The sequence below is a fragment of the Diorhabda sublineata genome, chromosome X (assembly GCF_026230105.1).
Source record: "Diorhabda sublineata isolate icDioSubl1.1 chromosome X, icDioSubl1.1, whole genome shotgun sequence".
NCBI classification, from domain to species: domain Eukaryota; kingdom Metazoa; phylum Arthropoda; class Insecta; order Coleoptera; family Chrysomelidae; genus Diorhabda; species Diorhabda sublineata.
The window spans coordinates 8,214,861-8,234,565 of record NC_079485.1 but is presented as its reverse complement, the minus strand read 5'-3'; the positions used below and the strand labels follow the sequence as shown (position 1 = coordinate 8,234,565).

Below are 19,705 nucleotides of genomic sequence, written 5' to 3'. Positions count from 1 at the left end.
TCTTCAACTTACCTCGATAATAAGTAGACAGAAATATAAGGTTTTAAAAATATAATGAAAAGAACGAATCAGAGTAAAATAAGAGAGAATAAAAATACATTGGAGAATATCCTGACAGTTAAGATACATGAATAAGTTAAGTGTAGGTAAATAGAATTCATAAAGTACAAACTAGCAAAAGCAGTATATAAGTAACTTGAGGACAACCACTCACACTACAGAAGATGAGTATGGAACAGAAGAACGAATTGTGAATAAGATGTCCGAAATAATAGAAAACTTTTGCTAAGAAGTATACATTTAAAAACAACTCAAAAAATTCATAATCCTCGATAAAAATTACGAAGAGGAGAACTACCTGTCATAAAGAAATGAAACTGCTCTTTATAAGATGAAGAATGATAAACCTCCTAAACCGTATTTTATAACTGGGGTGTTAAAAAATGTAAAAAATTATAGATTCATTGAAAAATAATTTTTAATATCAATATCTTCATGAGGGAGAATAATGTCACAGGATATTAAAAACTGAAGCAGGGTATTTAACATCAAATTACTACAATATCTAAAGACAAGGGTATGCTCAGTGAAACTTTCAAATACATAGTATATACTGTTAACAAACGTTGACACTAATAACAAAGAAATGAACAAAATAGCCCATTTACAGAAGGAAATATATAGAATAGAAATCAAAGATGTCCAAGATCGTTTAGGCAGACTCAAATGGGGCCTCACAGGTAACAATTGCAGACAAATGACAGATGGAATAATGTAATTTAACAAAGAAGACCTTGGTAGGAGAGACGAACAAAGAGATACTCTCAGATGACGTAGGACAATAAGAGAAGAATAGTAGTTCTATATGAGATATGTAGCACAGAATTGATATAAATGAAATAACGTTAGGAGGCCTATTGCAAAATTTACAATAATATGTAAGGCTGAAGATAGAGGAGTTATTGAAAGAGAATTTCATAGGCACACCTCCTTGATAGTTGTAAAGTTTCCACGGATAACAATTATTAATGAGTTGTGTTAATTTTCAGGTGAATCATACTCGTGAATGACTATTCTGAAGTGGAGTAGATTCAACCAAATGTTCAATTTCTTGGTAGCGTTTGTGCCATTATAATTTTGTTAATTTGTTAGTTTCTCTGTTCAAAGTATTGATAATTAATATAGTTTTTCTGTTCGACATATTGATAATTCATATAGTTTTTCTGTTCGACATATTGATAATTCATATAGTTTTTCTGTTCGACATATTGATAATTCATATAGTTTTTCTGTTCGACATATTGATAATTCATATAGTTTTTCTTATTTCAATATTGCTGATAGTTTGATAGTTTTTATAAAGATTGTATTCTGAATAAAAAAAATAAATAATTACCAGAGCTGTTTTATTCACTGTGTACAAATCGTTTTATTTTATAATGCTAACACTTCTTCAAGTACGTCCAATTTAATTTCAAAGGCAACATATTCTGTGTACGTTCCTTTGTGTGTGAAGATATAATTTCAACCCCCTTTTAACAAACAGATTAAGTCAGTGCAATAACAGCTGTCTATGCAATGTTTAAATTTGATCCCTTCCTTTTTTTCACCTATTATTAAACAATATTTTATGTTTGGTTAAATAATTACGAATTTTTCTCATCATGAATGAAAGTCATGCTCTCCAGTTCACAAATAATTCTTAATTAATTAAATATAGCATAAATAAGTACAAATTTATACATATATATTATACCCCAAAACGGGTAGTCTTTGCTATCCAACTCAAGCACATGATACATCGACAGAAATTCACACAGGTTAATCTCAAACTATTGATTTGAATTATCTACATCACATGGTATTTTGTGAAAATATGTTCATTGTCTAAGTCTAATCACATATTTTTACGTATTCATGAGTTTTCAACCAACTTAAATATTATAACGTACCTACATATTCAATATGAATCATAATTCGTAAACCTAACTTCTATCATGACTTACTTCCTCGAAAGCTTGGATTTATAGTTTAATAAAGAGTTATCATTTTCCAAAGAAACGTTACACTTTTCGTTATACATTTCTTCCTTTCAGTATCTCACACAAATAATAAAAACTTGTAACAAATAAGTTTGTGCGAATAAACGTGCAGCTAGTATTTTTATTCTTTCCTCTCTGTTCACTACCTGATAGTTTTCTTCTATTTTTAATACATTTACACTTAAATATGTACTGTTTATTTAGTTCAAGAATTAAGATTCAAATGTTAATTGAAAGCAAAAAATACTTTCAGTTTGGAAAAATTGTAAGGGAAAAAAGAAAATAAAACGTGTTGCAATAAATATATTTATTTCAATATCTACATGATTGTGTATATTGCATGTATTTTAAAATTAGTGTAGGTATAAAATTCGTCCACAGCCCCATTCTTGACAACTAAAATTAATTAAATGGGATACATATTGATTATCACAATCATGTTACTATGATATCTTTCAACACTTAATTAAAGTGCGTTCATTAAAAAAATATTTTCATTAATAAATAGCAAGGAAAAGACAAGAAACTAAAACAAATACAATTGAAAAACTGTTGATATACTTTATCGAACATTCACCAAACGTTATAAAGTGAAATAAACTTTTGGTTATAGTGAACACAAAAAACCCTTGGAGATTATTATTTGGTGAGTCATTAACAAGCAGTTCTATGGAAACAGTCGAGTAAAGTTACCCCGATATTCATTTTTCAATAAACCCAAATAATATATGTTAAATTTTCTCCCATACTAACGAGAACTGGATAAACAAACATGTCATAAAGCGGCTCTGTCAAAACCAATCCAATTCATAACTTCAATTGGAACACTACTTAATAATTATAATGAGCTCTTCATACACTCTGCAAAGAAATTTTCATATGCCAAACGTAGTGAAACAAAAAAATACTGAGCAAATTATTTTAGAAATAAGCAAAATATGAACTTTAAAGTATCAAAAAAAGCACCTTAAATTGCGTAGTAGTAGAAGAAATACGTAGTATATCTGAAATAGTGTATGAAATTTAATTTTAGGAAACAAATAGATTTATAATTTGAGGATTGAACATGATGTTAAAACTATTGATAAGTATGGTAAATTTACTACATATTAGATTTTTACTTTTGAATATGAACAATATTTCGACAACTTTTCGACTGCATATAACTCGCAAATAAATAAAAATTAAACTTCTTTTCACTTCAACATATTTGAACATAAAAAAATTATTTTCTGCCCTATGTACATTTCGAATGGACTTTAAACAACTGCCATTATATAGCGTGATCACTTTCATAAGTAGTTTTTTAACATGCGCGTTATGTTAAAATTTAAACAATCTTAGACTAGACTAAAATTTTTTTGAGCATTATGAGGTTTGTATTATTATGTTTAACCATATCTAGAGGCAACGACGGTTCATTTTTCTTTGCCTGTGTGTGCCATACCAATATCTGAAACAAGTAAAAATAGTAAGTATTCTTTCATGATACAGTGAGCTAAAAATGGAACCAATATTGATTATGATTGACTATGAATTAATTTGTTAATGTCTGTAACTGAAAATACTTGAGGTACCTACTAATACTTGTGCTGGACCCACTGTTTATACTATCACTACACAGTGTAATTGTGAGTGTTGAAGTGTGGTGGTAGTGTAAACAGTGTGTTAAATACTAGAGTAGATTGTTCTCACATAAATTCTTCAACAAATCAATAAGAATGTTATTGATGTATCTAAATATATATAAAGTAAACGCATTGTACAAAATACTGGTGGAACAATAATAAAGTATATATATAAAATAAATAACAGTGGTTATCGAAACATGAGTAAGTTTTAAATGTGATTCTAATAATTATGAACTACTAACTATGTGTAAAGAAGTTTGCAAGTATTTATGTATAGAAATTACTGGTATGCTGATGCTGTTGATATTTGCTTACATAATAAGAAAAAAACTATATGTCATTGCAAGTATGTATTAGGCTATATTGGCCCTGAGTGGTAAAGTAAAATAAGTTTTTTCGGAAATAAAAATGTTTGATGTATATAATATATGGAATAGAGGTGAGATGTTTCTGCTTCAATTATTGCATGTGGATCAAATCAAATGGCGCGAAAAATATGATATGATATTATCCAAATGTAATGAAAGCAAGATTTACATTATTTTTGGTGGAAAGGCTTTCATTGTATATTAATTGAACAAAACTGTGAATAATATAGTATTATAAAATAAATTTTCTGGAAATTTGTTTCAAAAAAATCACATAAATAAATGTAATCCTACAAGAATCTACATATTATGAAACGTTTTTGATTTTTTTGATTTGTTCTATCATTTTGAAAATTTTAGTATTTCCTTTTATGTATTATTAATTATCTTACTTTTGTACAATTAGACGCTAGTAACTCAACATCTCTAGGTTCAAAAGGAGACAAACTCTTCAAAAATCCATCTTCTTCAAAACCTGGTTTAAAAGGCATCTTAGCGGTAGGGCGTTTAAGTAGAAATTCTACAGAAACTGCAAAACCAGCCATATCAACAGCAAATTTTCTGCCACCAATCCATCCATCATAGAAACCGGCAAAAACTCCATGCTTAACAATAGGAGAACTTACTCCTGCTTTTGTAATTAATCCCACTGGAAACATTGATACTCGTTTTGTGTATCTTATCTAAAACAAGAAAGTTATTAAATCCAAAAAATTTTGAATCAGTTATTGAAGAATCCGCAACTTTTAACACTATTGAAATATATACTAACGCATTTAAGAACAAAAAGGCAGCTGTTGTTGACGATAAGCTGCCTGAACTATGTCTTATCCCAAACATATAACTAACAAGATAAAATTAATTCTCTCACGTTAAATATAAATACCAGGGCAGTGAAAAGGGATGACAGACACATTCAATTGCAAAGACGTTTTCAATTTTTGACTGTTTAAAAACATATATTGGTTATATCAGCTATAGAAGTAATTTTTGAATACTTTTGTCATCAAATTTATAATTTTCTAAACCTTTTAATCTTTTCTGTCAATATATACAATGAAATGACGACTAGGTGGCTTCTATATGAAAAAATGCTCTTTATACTGTCCATTGATCAAAACAAAATGTCGAGATGAAAATGGAAATTTTAATGAAATTCATTGAATACTTCCCCGCAGTTATTCAGTTGAAACTGTAGCTCATAGAGAAAATCTTGGCAATGTAGATGGAGAACCACAACAGACAAATCCTATATTAAGTAATTATATTTGATTTATTTTTCTAAACTATCTAATTGTTAATATAATTGGTTTTAAAATGTACTTCTTAGTCTATTAAAATAGGAAAATTGTAGGTTGCGGATGCATAATAATAAATCTAACAATTTGCACTAGAAACATGACAGATAATCCAACATCAACGAAGATATTTCATAGTAATTTCAATTGCAAATAAGGTGGATTAAATTGTTTTATTAGCTCTCCCTTTATTACTGCATCTGTGCCACGATGTGCAATTTTTTGCTTCATGTGGTTTATATATTTTCGTAATTTCAAAATTATTGACTCAAATAGGTATACCTTGAGAGTTAAACAATTATGTTGTAGTGTTGTAATCTTTGTGGTCAGTAGATTGATGTAGGTTTTTTACCAACCAGAAATGATATTTGTCTAGTTGGTAAAATTTTCCACTATGTGTAGATATTAGTACCTACCACAAATTAGAAGAAATTACTTGTTGGTAAAAGATCAATGAAATATAATAAGTAATACTCTAATCTCCAAATTTCTGAAAATACAAATGAAAACAGGTAATGAAAAGATATTAACTTAATTTGTTTAGCATGGGACATACATTTTTCCAATGCTCTTAATATTAGTCAATATTACCAAATTAAAAAGTACTCGATTATTGTAAAATAATGAATATTACAAAATTTGTTCTTATATATTCTGTCCTTAACTTTAACATAGCATATTTGAAATCAGTTTTTCAACTAACTGAGTTTGAGAGATATTTTTATAGGTGAAATAAAATCAGTAGTAATTATGTATGGAAACCCTTGCATATGGCACTATATCTGGAATATATGAAGTTATACTAATATAAATTATAATTTTAATAATAATAGATGCCGATGTTAATAAATATGTACAGAAGTATAAAGGAAAGTTTTTTATATATGAGCTTTATGATAATTAGCTAAAAAGTCCTCTATTGAATAAAGTTGAAATTCAGTATTACGATATCATGAATACTAATGTACACGGTAATAAAGTTAAAATTATTCTAAAAATTGTTGTAATAAGTAAACAAATAATTACGAGTAAATGAACATAGTAATATTATAAAGTGTGGGTGTTCCGGAGCAATCACAATTAAACATTTATTATTGAATGACCAAAATGTGTAATAGAACATTCTGTTTCATATAAGCATCTAGTTAATTGATTCATGCAATATTATTCAATATTTCACCAATTCTTTATTGACTCATGAATGGTCATTGAAAACGAGAGAGCACGCGAAATTTCAAGTCAATATATTGTTGAAAAACAGTGAAAATTCCACGTAAACAAACAAACAGTGAGTTAAATAAAGTGTAGTACATAAATATGAGGACCAAATTTTTGTTTGGCGATCGATTGTACAATTGAATAATACTATTTTAAAACCGTTGTCTATAGTGTGATGCAATTATATGTTACAAGGCATCAAATTCATTATTTATCTACCTATGTATACGAGCGGTGAAAATAAATACTTACGTCACTAAACAATTCCAAATCGTATGTATTGTCGTCATCTGCAAAATACAATACTCCAGTTTTAGCATGTTCTCGTATCCATTCTATACCTTTATTTCTATTCGAAACCCCTCTAGGTTTTGCTCCTTTGGTTTTATTTTTATATTCAGCAGGCATAGGCGCTGAAAAATCAATAGTAAATTGATTGCACACATAATTCATAACATTAAGCGTAAAATTTTCGTGATGATAAGAGTCCTGAAAATCGTGATGGGAAATGCATAGTATAGTAGACATCACGAATATATCACAATTTCACATGAGCATTTGGTCATGAAAAACTTTACCAAATGTGGTTCCTCGCAAAAACAATAACGAATTGATGGTTCAGGGCATTTAACTTTCAGTTGTTTCCCCACCAACAATATTCTTCGTATCTGGCTACCAACAACTACTGGCTGTTCAAAGAAAGTAATACGAATATACACGAAAATACACATTGATCAATATGGTTCAACGAAATTTTTTTGATATTTTGAATATTCTACAACTTTTGGTGAGCAGTGGAAAGGGAAGGGTATGTGGTACTTCTTAGCTAAAGAAAAAAACATTTTCATCAGAAGCAAATTACGTTTCTTAAGTATATATCAAAAACAGATCTTACCAGAGTGAAGTTTTTATGATTCTTGGGATATCAAAATTATTATTGAAGCTAGAAGAAAACACTATGTAGATAATTCCGAATATCTAGATATCTACAGTAGCTAATCAGTAGAGCACAACTGGTCGAAAAAGTAGAAAAACATCTAAAAGGACTAAAGTCAAAATGATTTTGTTCGACTATGCATTATTCCGTTTATTCTCTTGGCTGCTTTCAATGACTTCAAAAGAATTAAAACGTATTTACAAAAACATAGAAATGCATAAATTGCAATTTTTAAAAACTGATTCCCGGTTTTAAGAATGTGAGTATGAAACCTCCGCTTTAGTCTTAAAGTTTTATCACTTTCTTTTTGCGAAAATGAAACAATCTATTTTTCTTCAACATACTCAACCAAAAAGTCTCAACCAGTAAATTTCATGTGTTCTCGACATGTTGCGTTGTCTCTTGTGTCAGTTTCACTATATTAGTTCCCATCACTATACCGATGTGTTGATAACCAATTTTTCGAGATCAGTCGTTTGCCTCTGAAAGACGATAACTTGGTGATAGAATCGCTGGTTAGACAGTGTAATTGGTATTATTGATGTGGGGGTAGTAAAAAGTGTGTTCAGTTATGATTATAACTAACGGTTTCAGAAATTCCAACTGGGTTTTTTTTGTTATAATCCCGAATTCTTATATCAAATTCCCATTAGATATACGTAGTAATGAAATCAATCTTCAACCGACAATCCTTTCGTTTGAAAAACTCGGATCGGAAAGATCTCTACCCATATCCAAGCTGGTCTCATCAGTTCAAAGAAAGTTTTGTTAGGTAGCCTAAGAAGACTTTATAGTTAGGTAAGGGAACTTTATAATAGTGATAAAGGAAAAATTATTTTGACAATAAGACGTAAGCAGGCAACTTTTTGTTGCCGCTCTTCTAGTGCTATTTAAAGAGCGCTAATTCTGATACTCATGACTTATAATTAACAGACAAATTATTGGTGACCCTCGCTAATTTTTTATACTAGGGATATGTACTTACCAGTCATATACTGATACTTCAATCCAGATTTTTTCAAGATTTCTTCTACGAGATCGTTGGTTTTGTAGGCATCTTCTATCACTAACCATGTAAGATTCGGCACTAACATTAGAGTGTGAGATAGCCGAGTTAATTCGGCTATTTGTTCAGGTCTTCTATAGGTAGGAGTAATGATATACAGAGGAGGCAAATCCGATACATCAGTTGTAGCTGTATTATAGCACTGAAATAATTAAATTTTGTTTACAAATATCACATTTATATTTCTCAGTCTCTGAGTTTGATTATGTAAATATGAATATTCAAAAACTGCCATTTGCACCAACAAACAGAACATGTGAGACAAACGTTTTGGAATAAGATCGATAGATCCTGAATGTTGATTTGGGATTGACATGAAAAAATTATACCTCAGAATATTACTTTCAAAATAATTGTTTGATTTTACATACATATTGTCATTGATCAAAAACTGCCTCAATCGATAGTTGTATAGGTCAAAGAAAATGCTTTGTATTCTATATAGAGATCAATAAATAAAAAATCAGTAGTGAGTATTGATTATTTCCTATTTATACTGAATTCTACACGTGCCCCAATAAAAAAAAGTAAAAGATAATAGAATAAAGAAGGATTTCAGTCGTCTGCTATGGGTTGTTAATAATAATTGGGTTACTTCCTGGTGGATATTATTCCTGAAAATCGGTTTATTGATTTAGTTTGCAATGAGAATCAACTAGTGAAAAGTTTCACATTCGTGGTTATCTTTTTGACGTCATTGAATGTCTAATTTTTTGATAACATAGTTTTTGTTAGCTCTTTTTTATTTAGATGAGTTTTTGATTGGAGTAATCAAATTAAATATGCCTTTAAAACGATGTAACCATATATATTCAACTGGTATTATGTGCCATCACCAATAACGTTGCTTATTATTTTTATATTCAATATAAATATATATATATATATATATATATATATATATATATATATATATATATTTTAATATTTAAATCAAATCAAAGACAAGTTTCGAAATTAGAGAAAGCAATTTTAGATATGTTAACTAGAGCGAAATTTTGAAAAATTGATAAAATATTTAGCTTATACTTCATTTCTCATTTTTTCGCACTGTTTTATACATTTTTACAACTGTTAACTTACTTAATCAATAAACAAATGAAAATATCTAATCGCACGTAACAGTTGTACAGTAACAGTACAAAAAAACAACTCTGTTGCTTAAAAATAATTTAATCTTATAATCTCCATATTTTACAATTTAAATTCATCACAAATGTAAAATAAACTAATAAAGTCTTTTTTCATATATTTTTATCGAAAACTATGTGAAAAATAATTTGAGCAAGCCTTTAGGAGACGCAATGACGCCAAGAATATAACCTACAACTTTGAAATTTCTTTACATTGATTGAGTACTCCTTGTTAGTTTGATTCTCATTGGTTGTTTGTAAATCATTATTTTTTAATACCTATATACCTGGTTTATTGTTCAGCATACTCTCTCTGAACTTCAACTCATTTCTTTCAGTGGAATATTCTTCCACGTCGATATTACCTTTACGTTCAATGGAAATCGCATAGCTTTTTAGGTGAGTAGGGTGGATGTTGCAGTGGTTTGTAATTCACTGATTTTCATGTTGGTTTTTAGAGATACATGATCTCGATACATGCTTATCTTCTCTAGAAGAATTTTTATATTCAGTTGACCAAAAAGAATACAATAGTATTATTCTGCGTTTATTGTTCTATCAGTGTGGAGGTCACGCACAAGCAAACTGATGCTAACGCCTTGTCCGATTTTTGAACTTTAAATAGTTTTTGAGGCGAAGTATTAAGTACGTATCACTGTATAGCCTCCTGTTTTGATTCAGAATCATGGCGGTAAACCCAAATATTATCTACAGTTATGATACGACACACAAAATTTTCTCGGTTAATTAACGATCTTGCATTTTTGCTATCACGTCTACAGTATTGTATAAGCATTTTTGAATGCAGCAGTCCATGATTCTACTGTTCGAGTTGATCAAAATTCGTTATATACCCACAACTCTCACAGTTTTTTTCTAAACAAAAATTTTTTAAACTAAACAGAAGTAGGTGCAGCTCATTTATCATATATAAGAAATCAAATACTTTTTTGCAATCATTATTAAAAAAACCATAAGGTAATATGGGATTCTTGGGATGTGAAAATATGGTTAATGATAATTTTCAGCTTTGGTTAGGTTAGGTTATGTTAGGTCAGATCAAGTTGGGTTAGACAATAAATGCTCATAACGATAACATTGATAACCTAACAAAACCTCATTTCAATTGTTGTGTGATTTTTTTTGTAAAATTTATATAGTGTGTAATAGAAAACTTTTTGTTTTTTTTTGAATTATTTAGCATCTACAGTTATTATCAATTGGTTAAACAAGGCTATATAGAAAAAATAGAGTTGAGGGAACAAAACGGATTTTGATTTACGAACCAAAGATGCAGCGTTCCCGTACAATTTTGACGATTATTCGTGAAATAACTTTTAAAACTAAGAATTTTATTACGATATTCAAGTTTTTTCACTCTGACCCGTCAACTTTGAACGACGGAGAGTATACGAATGAGTTGACCGAATATGTGTTAATAAGCACATAGTACAAGTTGCTAACAAATACAAAATACGGACCTAATAGAGCTAATATTTCAGCTTTGAAGATTCAAAAATAGAAGATGAAATATCGGGTTCAAATAATGAAACCAATTTCAATACTATATATATTTAATGCAATTCCTGAACCTAACAACCAATACTAGGTTTTGAAATGGCCTAATTTAATAACGATTTAATGCAATGGTTAAATTTTTCTTATTGTGTACAAAGTTTGATGGATAGAATTAGTTTAACGAGATCAGTATGGTCTTAAAAACTGAGAAAACAAAAATAAACCATAAAAAAAACCATGCATACGATGATAAAAATATTAGTATTAAATTACAGAATGTTAATGTAAATACTACCAATCTACAAATGTAATTTCAATAGAACATCGCAATAAATCATAATACATCTGTTTAACAACAACTGTTTAACTGGATTCATACTCCACATATTTTGCCATTTTGATTTTCCCGACACCGCTCTTGTCGGCATTCGCCACCAAGTATCTTTTGAATGGCCCCGTGTTAGTATTTTTCCACAAAATTTGTTTTTTTCTATGTATCATTTATTGTACTGCTTCCCAACGTGATGCCCACGCCCCACAGGGGGGCAATATGATTGTTAAGGAGGGTAATTCGAAAATGGGATTCTACACGAGTTTTACTCGCTTTCGCACTGGACCATTTAAACGCAATGCTGGGTTTTGGTACCAAATTCAATTACTAGGTATTTAGTTTGAGAGACCATAATATCAACTGGGTATTTAGCGTCGTCAAGTAAACGTTGTCGCGACAAATGGAAGGCTCCGTGGGGAACCCCAGACGTTTTAGAATCGCGTTTAACAACCCGAAAGGCCCATCGCAACTTCTGTAGTGTTTCACAGCATTCAGTATGTGTTATTTATTTTGAATTGTGCCCATGAAAATTATTGTAAAAGCTCTTCCATTGAATAAATATATACATTTATAAATATAATAAAAGCACAAAAAAGGTTAGGAAACACTGATTTATAGTGTTTTTGCAAACAAAATTCCATTTGCATGGTATTTGAAACAGATTCTTGTTTCGAAACACATTCTTTGTTATATATTCAGAACTATTCTAAAAACATACTATAGTCTAGAGATTAAATGAATCCACTAAATGAAAGTGTAGGGACACACTTGTATTTTATCAGGTTACAATCCGCGAGAACGTAAATTATATATAATTTAGAGCTTTTAATTTATTATATACGATCATTGTAAAAATAAAATTCTTCAATGCGTTAATCAGTGTTGTAAATGTTTACTTAACTAAATAAAATGAACAATCATTAAACTAAGAAAATTTATCTTCATTGAGTCAGAATTTAAGACATATTTTATCAGATCTTGAATCTATGGAACTATATAAGTAACTACCATAAATAGCTGAATGTATGATAAACAATTGATGCAAATATGTAAGAGTTGAAATATTATATTTATAAATTCAATAATACTCTCCACAACAAACTTTGTTATCTATCTAAACAAAATTTTACAAAAGCCAAATTCGATTACAATAACTTTTTGATTGCGTCTACATTGAAATTTACAATTGGAAAAGTTCAAGGCGTGGAATAAATTGGACTTCAGCCAAATGCAACAACTGCAAACATTAAGAGAAGTGAGGAAATCAATTTCCTTGTATTGTATCGTCTACTTTTATACGTTGTCCTTGGCCTTGCACTACTCTTGCAGCTGTTTGCCTTCTCGGCCGATTTTGATTGATTATTTTCATCATACAGTAATTTTTAAGTATGGAGAATTTCAATTACTTCATAAGCAACTTACATGATTATTTATAAATTTTGATCTGTAAGGGTTTCAGAATATAGTTGAAATTACGGATGCAATTGCATTATTGTCAAATCTTTAATTTTTCTGGAAATTTCTGATTTCAAATATATGACATACGATGCAATCTTATGCAACTCAACGAACTTCAGCACCTCACGCTTCTTAGTAACATAGGGTCCCTGCATACGGCTCCAACAAGGCGCCTTGAAGTCATACGAACGAATTTCAGGCTGGACTAAATAGTCGCAGTCTGTAGGTGTATGACCTATTATTTTGTTGGACAGTTAATGGAGCCATTTGGTACATGGATGACTCTAGTGTGAAAATCTTGGTCGGAGCAGGCTTCTGCGGAGAATAAGGCGCGCATAGGTGGGCCTTGTCTAGCGAATCGGCGGATTCGTTTAAAGTGTGAAATACACGGTCATCTAAGAGTACATCTCCATGTCATGTCGCTGGTACTTGTAGGAGGAAGCATGTCATCTGTGAGTCTTACAGTTTTCCCAGTGACGTAAATAGGTTCAAAGATTGAAACCAAGGTGCCTATGTGCATGTGACAGTCTCATTATGAACTATATATTTTTTTTGTTTTTGAAATCCTCATGTAATTATAGTATTTTTATGACATGTAATCATTCACAGAATTGCACAGATTGCAGTTGAAGATTTAAGACTTAATTTAAGGCAAAGTGCCAACCCAAAACTGTAAAAAAACTGCTGAAAAGAAATTTATATATATATATATATATATGAGTAGTTAATATGTATCCTCTACGTATAATTCAACTAATCCTTAACCATAAACTTAATTTTGTAACATCAAAAGCTGTGGCACAAGAACAAAAAATTATTTGTAATACTAGAAAACTATAATATTATTATATTTTGTGGTAGAGATTGATAACTTGGAGGAAGCCTGAAATTTTTCTTATCTCGTTGAGGCAGTTGACTAGTTATCAGTGACAGAAAAGCCATATAATAATGAAAAATAAGAATTCTTACCGGCACTTGTTGTAGTTTTCTAGAGAAATCCTCTCGTTGAATTTCTTCATTATTGAGAGCAGGTATCACCCACGGGTTGTATATATGGTATTGTACTAATATAATAAATGCACACATAAATACTATTAGATATAGTTTCGTAGATATCCTCATACTTTTATGAGCTGGCTTTCGCTGAAACAAACACCTTATTGTCCATTTCAAATAAAAAGAATATAAATAAGAAAAAAAATCAACGAAAGTTGAAACCAACAAAATAACATTGAACATCCTAATTACGATTAAGGATAAATCTAAGACCATACAGTTGGAATGTTACTACTATTTTTTCCAATTAAAGAAAGGTTGCAAACGTTAACCAGTGGGGATCTTCGATTCACTTCATTAGAAACGGGAATTAGATTTTTCAAAAATCAATTTCATCAAGTCATTATTTTTGCTGTAATGATAAAAAGAGAATAGAAACGTTCTTTTCCGATTATTTTTTGGAATGAATAATCGATCTAAAGAATAACAGAAAATATTTCTGAAACAATAAATTCAATTCTTCTAAAAGAATCCATAGCCATTTTCGAAACGTACGAGAATTGACTCTAGTCAAGAAACTGGTAACAGCTATATGATGTTTAATGCTTTATGGCACGTTGAATGCTGTAATATTTCTATACAATAATTTTTTTTCAATATATAACCAAACTTTCAACAACAGTCGTAATAGTTAAAATATTTTCTTTACTTTATACTGGTACTACCTATTACAGATAAACTCAATGTGCCCGTTCCTTCATTGAATATAGAAGAGCAAAAATTATCATCGAACTATTCACCAAAGATAATAAACGGGAAGTAACATAATGATACTATCTTTTACTATATTAACTAATATATATCATTTCGTTTATTTATATAAGCGTGGGGCGATTATAAGGCGACTGACTGAAATGAGCCCGCGAATGTCAAGATTTTTTACAAAACAAAATGTCATTCAATGTGCACGGCCGATTAGTTTTACAATCTCAAGCAGAAAAATAACCAGAGAAATTGTCCTCGGAAGTTTCTTATTCCATCACAGGGGGTTCATACTAAGTTATATGAGTTTATATAAGCATTTTCTTCCACAAGCGCTTTCTCAAGAAGACCTTTGTAATGAAGTTTATGGTTACAAAAAAAAGTTTGGGAAAGGGGAGAGTAACGAGTCCAGCATTAATGACAATTATAATGCATGATATACTTAAAGCTAAAAAAAGTATATAGCAATATGGAATTTGTTGAATACTCTGAATCCGTTTTTACCGACTGTCGCTAAAAATGAAACAGAATATAATAACACGAAGGCAGATATTAAAATTAAGAAATATCAATATTAATTAGGAAAAGACAAAATAATAGTAGTGATATGTGAAGAAAAAATGAATACAATTGAAATAGAACAAGAAAAAGAGCCTCAAATATATAGATGCAGAAATACAAGTCAATTTCTAAATCACTTCTATTGTTTCAATGTTGATAATTCGCTCTTTTAATGAGAAAACATCTACTTTCCTGGCTAGTGCTACACCGAATATATTATTACAAATCTTCTGAAGAATATGCTGTCGATCGGTTCACAATTGTGAAGTGGACCTTATACACTCAATATTGTCAATATAATGGCAACTATTGTAGTTTAGCCTTGAAACCCATCGTTAATATTGCCTTACTTCAGACAGTCAATATTATTGACATAATTATATCAATAAATTATCTCAGTGCGTTTTTTCCCACCATTCAGATAAGGTCTTTTCCTTCGTGACATTGATAATCGAAAGAAAACTTCTGTAGCCATAATTATAGCTATCTGAAGTATTCGACGAGTTCAAAGGAATCGGCGGATAAAATATTGGTTGTAAAAGCGCGAAGAATATTCTCGTATGAGACTGCTGAAGTAAATTAGATTGACGCATTCAGAGGATTTTCACATCTACTACAGAATGAAAGAAATGACGTTCATAAAATTATTAGAAATGGTGGAGCTATTCTTGAGAAGGAAGCACACACCTTTCAGGGAGTACATCCCTGATAAAGAGAGATTAGCCTTAACCCTCAGGTACTTTGTTGTAGGTAGAAATTTTGTAGTCATGTTGCCTGCAACTATCAGCGAAGCTATAATTGAAATTCAAATTTTTCTAGAAAAATTAAAGTATAGGATGTCCATGCTGTAGGTATGTACGCCTCATCCGTGCTATTTCCTGACCTTTTCGGTATGGCTATTTTCTTCCACTCTTTCCTGATATTCGTTCGTAGGCTTTTGATTTTTTTCCTCGTTAAAAACGGGATGAGGCCATCAAGCGCAACAATTCTGCATGTTTTATTGCTGTGCCTACGGTCTGCACAGTTCCAAAGTTCTGGAGATAACTCGAAGAATAAACTGCCAGAGAAATTCTTATTCTGAGCTTTAAATCCTATTGTCCAAATTATTTCCTTCTCTTGAATGAGTTGTGTCTTCACACATCGTCCAAACGCCACTGCTCACAACAGCCGTCTCGTATGAAAGTTTGGCCCTAACCAACCAAGATGTTATTGACGTATCCCCATCATGCTCAATATTAACGACAATACCCTCCCACTTTACTGCCATCATTATTCAAATTTTATTGTCAATATCATATACCGTATTAGCGGTTTCGATGTTGTTTGGAAAATCCAAACCGAAGTAAAGACAACAACAATCAGAGCTGATGTTTGGTACGTGATATTAAATAAAAACGCTCCAGTAGACGCTCTTTGGCGCAATCCTCTCTTCCAATTAGTGATGGTTCACAATTATGAAATATGAAAGCTGGTATAAACGAATATTCTATTTCAAACTTTGTTAGAGAGTTTATCGATGGGTATGTACGTGGTAGTTCATTTAATTTATTGAATGTAGTATTTTGAGTCAATGGTTAAAATAACCGTTAAAATAACCGTTGCCCATAGCTAATTGAAAAATAAGGCAGTGCAAAGAAGACTGGTTGGTCTAAAATTAATATAATTTGATGAAGTGAGAATTTTATTCAATTTATGTCAACCTATTGGTGTTTAAAACATTATTAATTGGCCAGGGAACATGGAAGTAACGTTTTTTAATTGGCTTTATATTACTACGAATTGAATTAGTTAGTATTTGGCAACAAATGAGAAACTTGTCATAATAAAGCATTTGCACATGATGATGTTGGGCAACTTTTATGGCAATCATTATCAAAAATCACAAAAGAAAATTGTCAAAAAGCTATAGACCACGTAATTCAAGGGAATAAAATATGTGAAAGTTGACAATATTGTAGTAGGAATTATAATTATACGTATGGATATGTTGGATAAGTTACTTGGTGGCACCTTATTATTATTGCTTTCACTAAGGTAATGTGCTTCACCTGCTAAACGAATAGACTATAGATGTATATAGAATCACATCTAATATTGATAATTTGCATTAGGTAGAATATTTTCTAGACATCCCGTACAATGTGAAAAATGAGATGTTTCATCAAAAAGCTTATAATACAAATTGAATTTATTAAAATTGCAAATACTGCTAACAAAACTGCAACCTCACTATCAATGCGTGCATTAACTTGGTGTAACAATCGGTTATCATTGAACGTTTAATTATATGACTGAAATTTAAAAATCCGCTAATGAAGTAAGTAACTCATTTACTCATGACAACAGTAAAATGGCCAAAAATAAATGATAATTTACAAAGGTTACGGCAAATTACCAATAAACAAGCAATACCAAGTTTGTGGAAATTTTTTATGACATTTTTTTTACTTTTTCATAAATTATTACAACTATTCCTCATTTAAATTAGAATTCAATACACGTACCAAAGATCATTCTTAGTATTGTGACACTGGTTATCATGATTCATAAAACCCGACAACGAAATTGTATATTACTTTTTTTATCCACCAATCTTTTCGCGAATCATTTAATTTTATATTGATCGTAATAAACAATTGCATGTATCCTACTAGTCATCACGCTTTTAAAACCTATTCTTACATTATTTGATACTCCTTATCTTTTCGTATAATTGACGAGGGAGAATAAAATGTCTTTTTCTATTTCTATCGAACTGCCTTTATGCCATTTTCCCAATGTATGAAACGACATTATAATAATTTACCCGTTAATAGTAAATACGGATTCAATAAAATGATATATTATAAATAAAGATAATTACCAATTATTTAATACGAACTGCCACCCAAAATTTGATGACATATCTCAAAAATGTCTATATACACCCACTTTTTATGAAAAAGACATGTTATAACCTATTCTCACAAAAACAACAGCACTCTATTGAAGCACATGATAAACTAAATAAAAATGTAAAAATATCTGTCTCTTATCATTATCCTTCCTCAAACAAAGTTTGACTTAGTGCAACAAAGTGTTATATTATTAAAACCAGATTTCAAATCAGCTAGTAATTTACAACAATTAGGTACCTTTTATTAAAGTAGAATTTACTATTTCTTATAACCATAGAAATGGTTAGTTTGATTTAATTAGTCAGGATAATGTATTGTTTTGTTTGTGGCAATACGATATGCGAAATCGGTGATGAACAAATTAAAATTTTTAAGTTTTATTGTATTTCGATTACGTTGAATAATTTAGTAAGAAATTAGACTGGAATACTTGTTTCAGTCTTTTATAGCACACACGAAAAATCGTCTAGGACAAAACCAAAATTTTAACTTTTTTTGGTTGATAAAAAAAAATTAAAATCATTGTTAATGGTATTGTTACTTTTATTAATAAGGAACAAATTCATGGGAATAATCCCCAAACCTAATCTAAACTAAAAAAAATCCAATAATTTCTAAAAATATTCAATTGTTTTCTTTTCAAATTGTTCGTTTTTATATGTATGGTTTTTGTAATTACAATTGGTCAGAAATTGGTTATTGAAATTTTGGTTTTCAAACTTAGGTCTCATTTTTATCTGAAATGCGCCGAAAAAGTTGACAAAACGAAAAAAAAATCATTGAGAATATGAATTTTCCGATCTTTTATAACCAATAATAGGGTGCATCCTAATTCCAAATAATAACCTAGAAATGCTGTATATATGTTACATTTTATTTAATTTTTTGTTCTTATAATAAATAATAGAACCAAAATAGTTTATAAGAAAATTTATAATTATATAGTTATAGCTGGTTGGGATTATCGAATGTGGAATTAGTTTATATAATATAAGTATATAGTTCTTATTAAAACCACATATAAACGTATCGAATCAAGTGAGGGAAATTACCAGAAGGTCAAGAGATAATGTGTTATATATTATATTTCCTGTGTTAGAGATCTGAGATGAGATAAATAAGTCTATCATTCTCTTGAAATTTGTTAAGGAAACAACACTCAATGCAAATTCTAAAACTAAAACAAATATAAGTCAGTTCTACCTAAAGATTTTATTAATAAGATAAAGATAATGCCTATTCACTGATAAAGTAGTGTATAAAAAGTAATGAGAGAATATTAAATAGCAATTAATATACCCCAACGCACATAGATCGTTTTTCAGGATTTAGGCGGCCAAAATTATTTTATGTGATATTTATATTACAAAATAGTTACATAAAAAGAATTCTGTGTTTGGAATAACTTATCGAAATTATTTGTTGGTGCACGGTGGTTAGGCGCACCCTACTTGTGATTTTTTATCAAAAAATATTTTATTCGAGATCG

At 30.0% G+C, this 19,705-nt stretch overlaps 1 protein-coding gene across 4 annotated transcripts in view; it reads right to left on the bottom strand.

The window, feature by feature from the left end:
- Window positions 1-2,334: 2,334 nt before the first annotated feature.
- The window catches only part of LOC130450699 (galactosylgalactosylxylosylprotein 3-beta-glucuronosyltransferase P-like), a 37,748-nt gene continuing 20,377 nt past the window's right edge, over window positions 2,335-19,705 (bottom strand). For 3 of the 4 annotated variants that reach the window (XM_056789252.1, XM_056789255.1, XM_056789254.1), the window contains 5 exons: window positions 13,970-14,143; window positions 8,480-8,702; window positions 6,810-6,970; window positions 4,434-4,724; window positions 2,335-3,495 (listed from right to left, as the gene is read on the bottom strand). In XM_056789252.1, coding sequence (XP_056645230.1) covers window positions 3,388-3,495; window positions 4,434-4,724; window positions 6,810-6,970; window positions 8,480-8,702; window positions 13,970-14,122 — 936 coding nt within the window. In that variant the 5' untranslated portion in view covers window positions 14,123-14,143 and the 3' untranslated portion in view covers window positions 2,335-3,387. Of the gene's footprint in view, window positions 3,496-4,433; window positions 4,725-6,809; window positions 6,971-8,479; window positions 8,703-13,969; window positions 14,144-18,182; window positions 18,467-19,705 lie in introns of those variants that run through there. The other variant, XM_056789253.1, reaches the window with a different exon arrangement.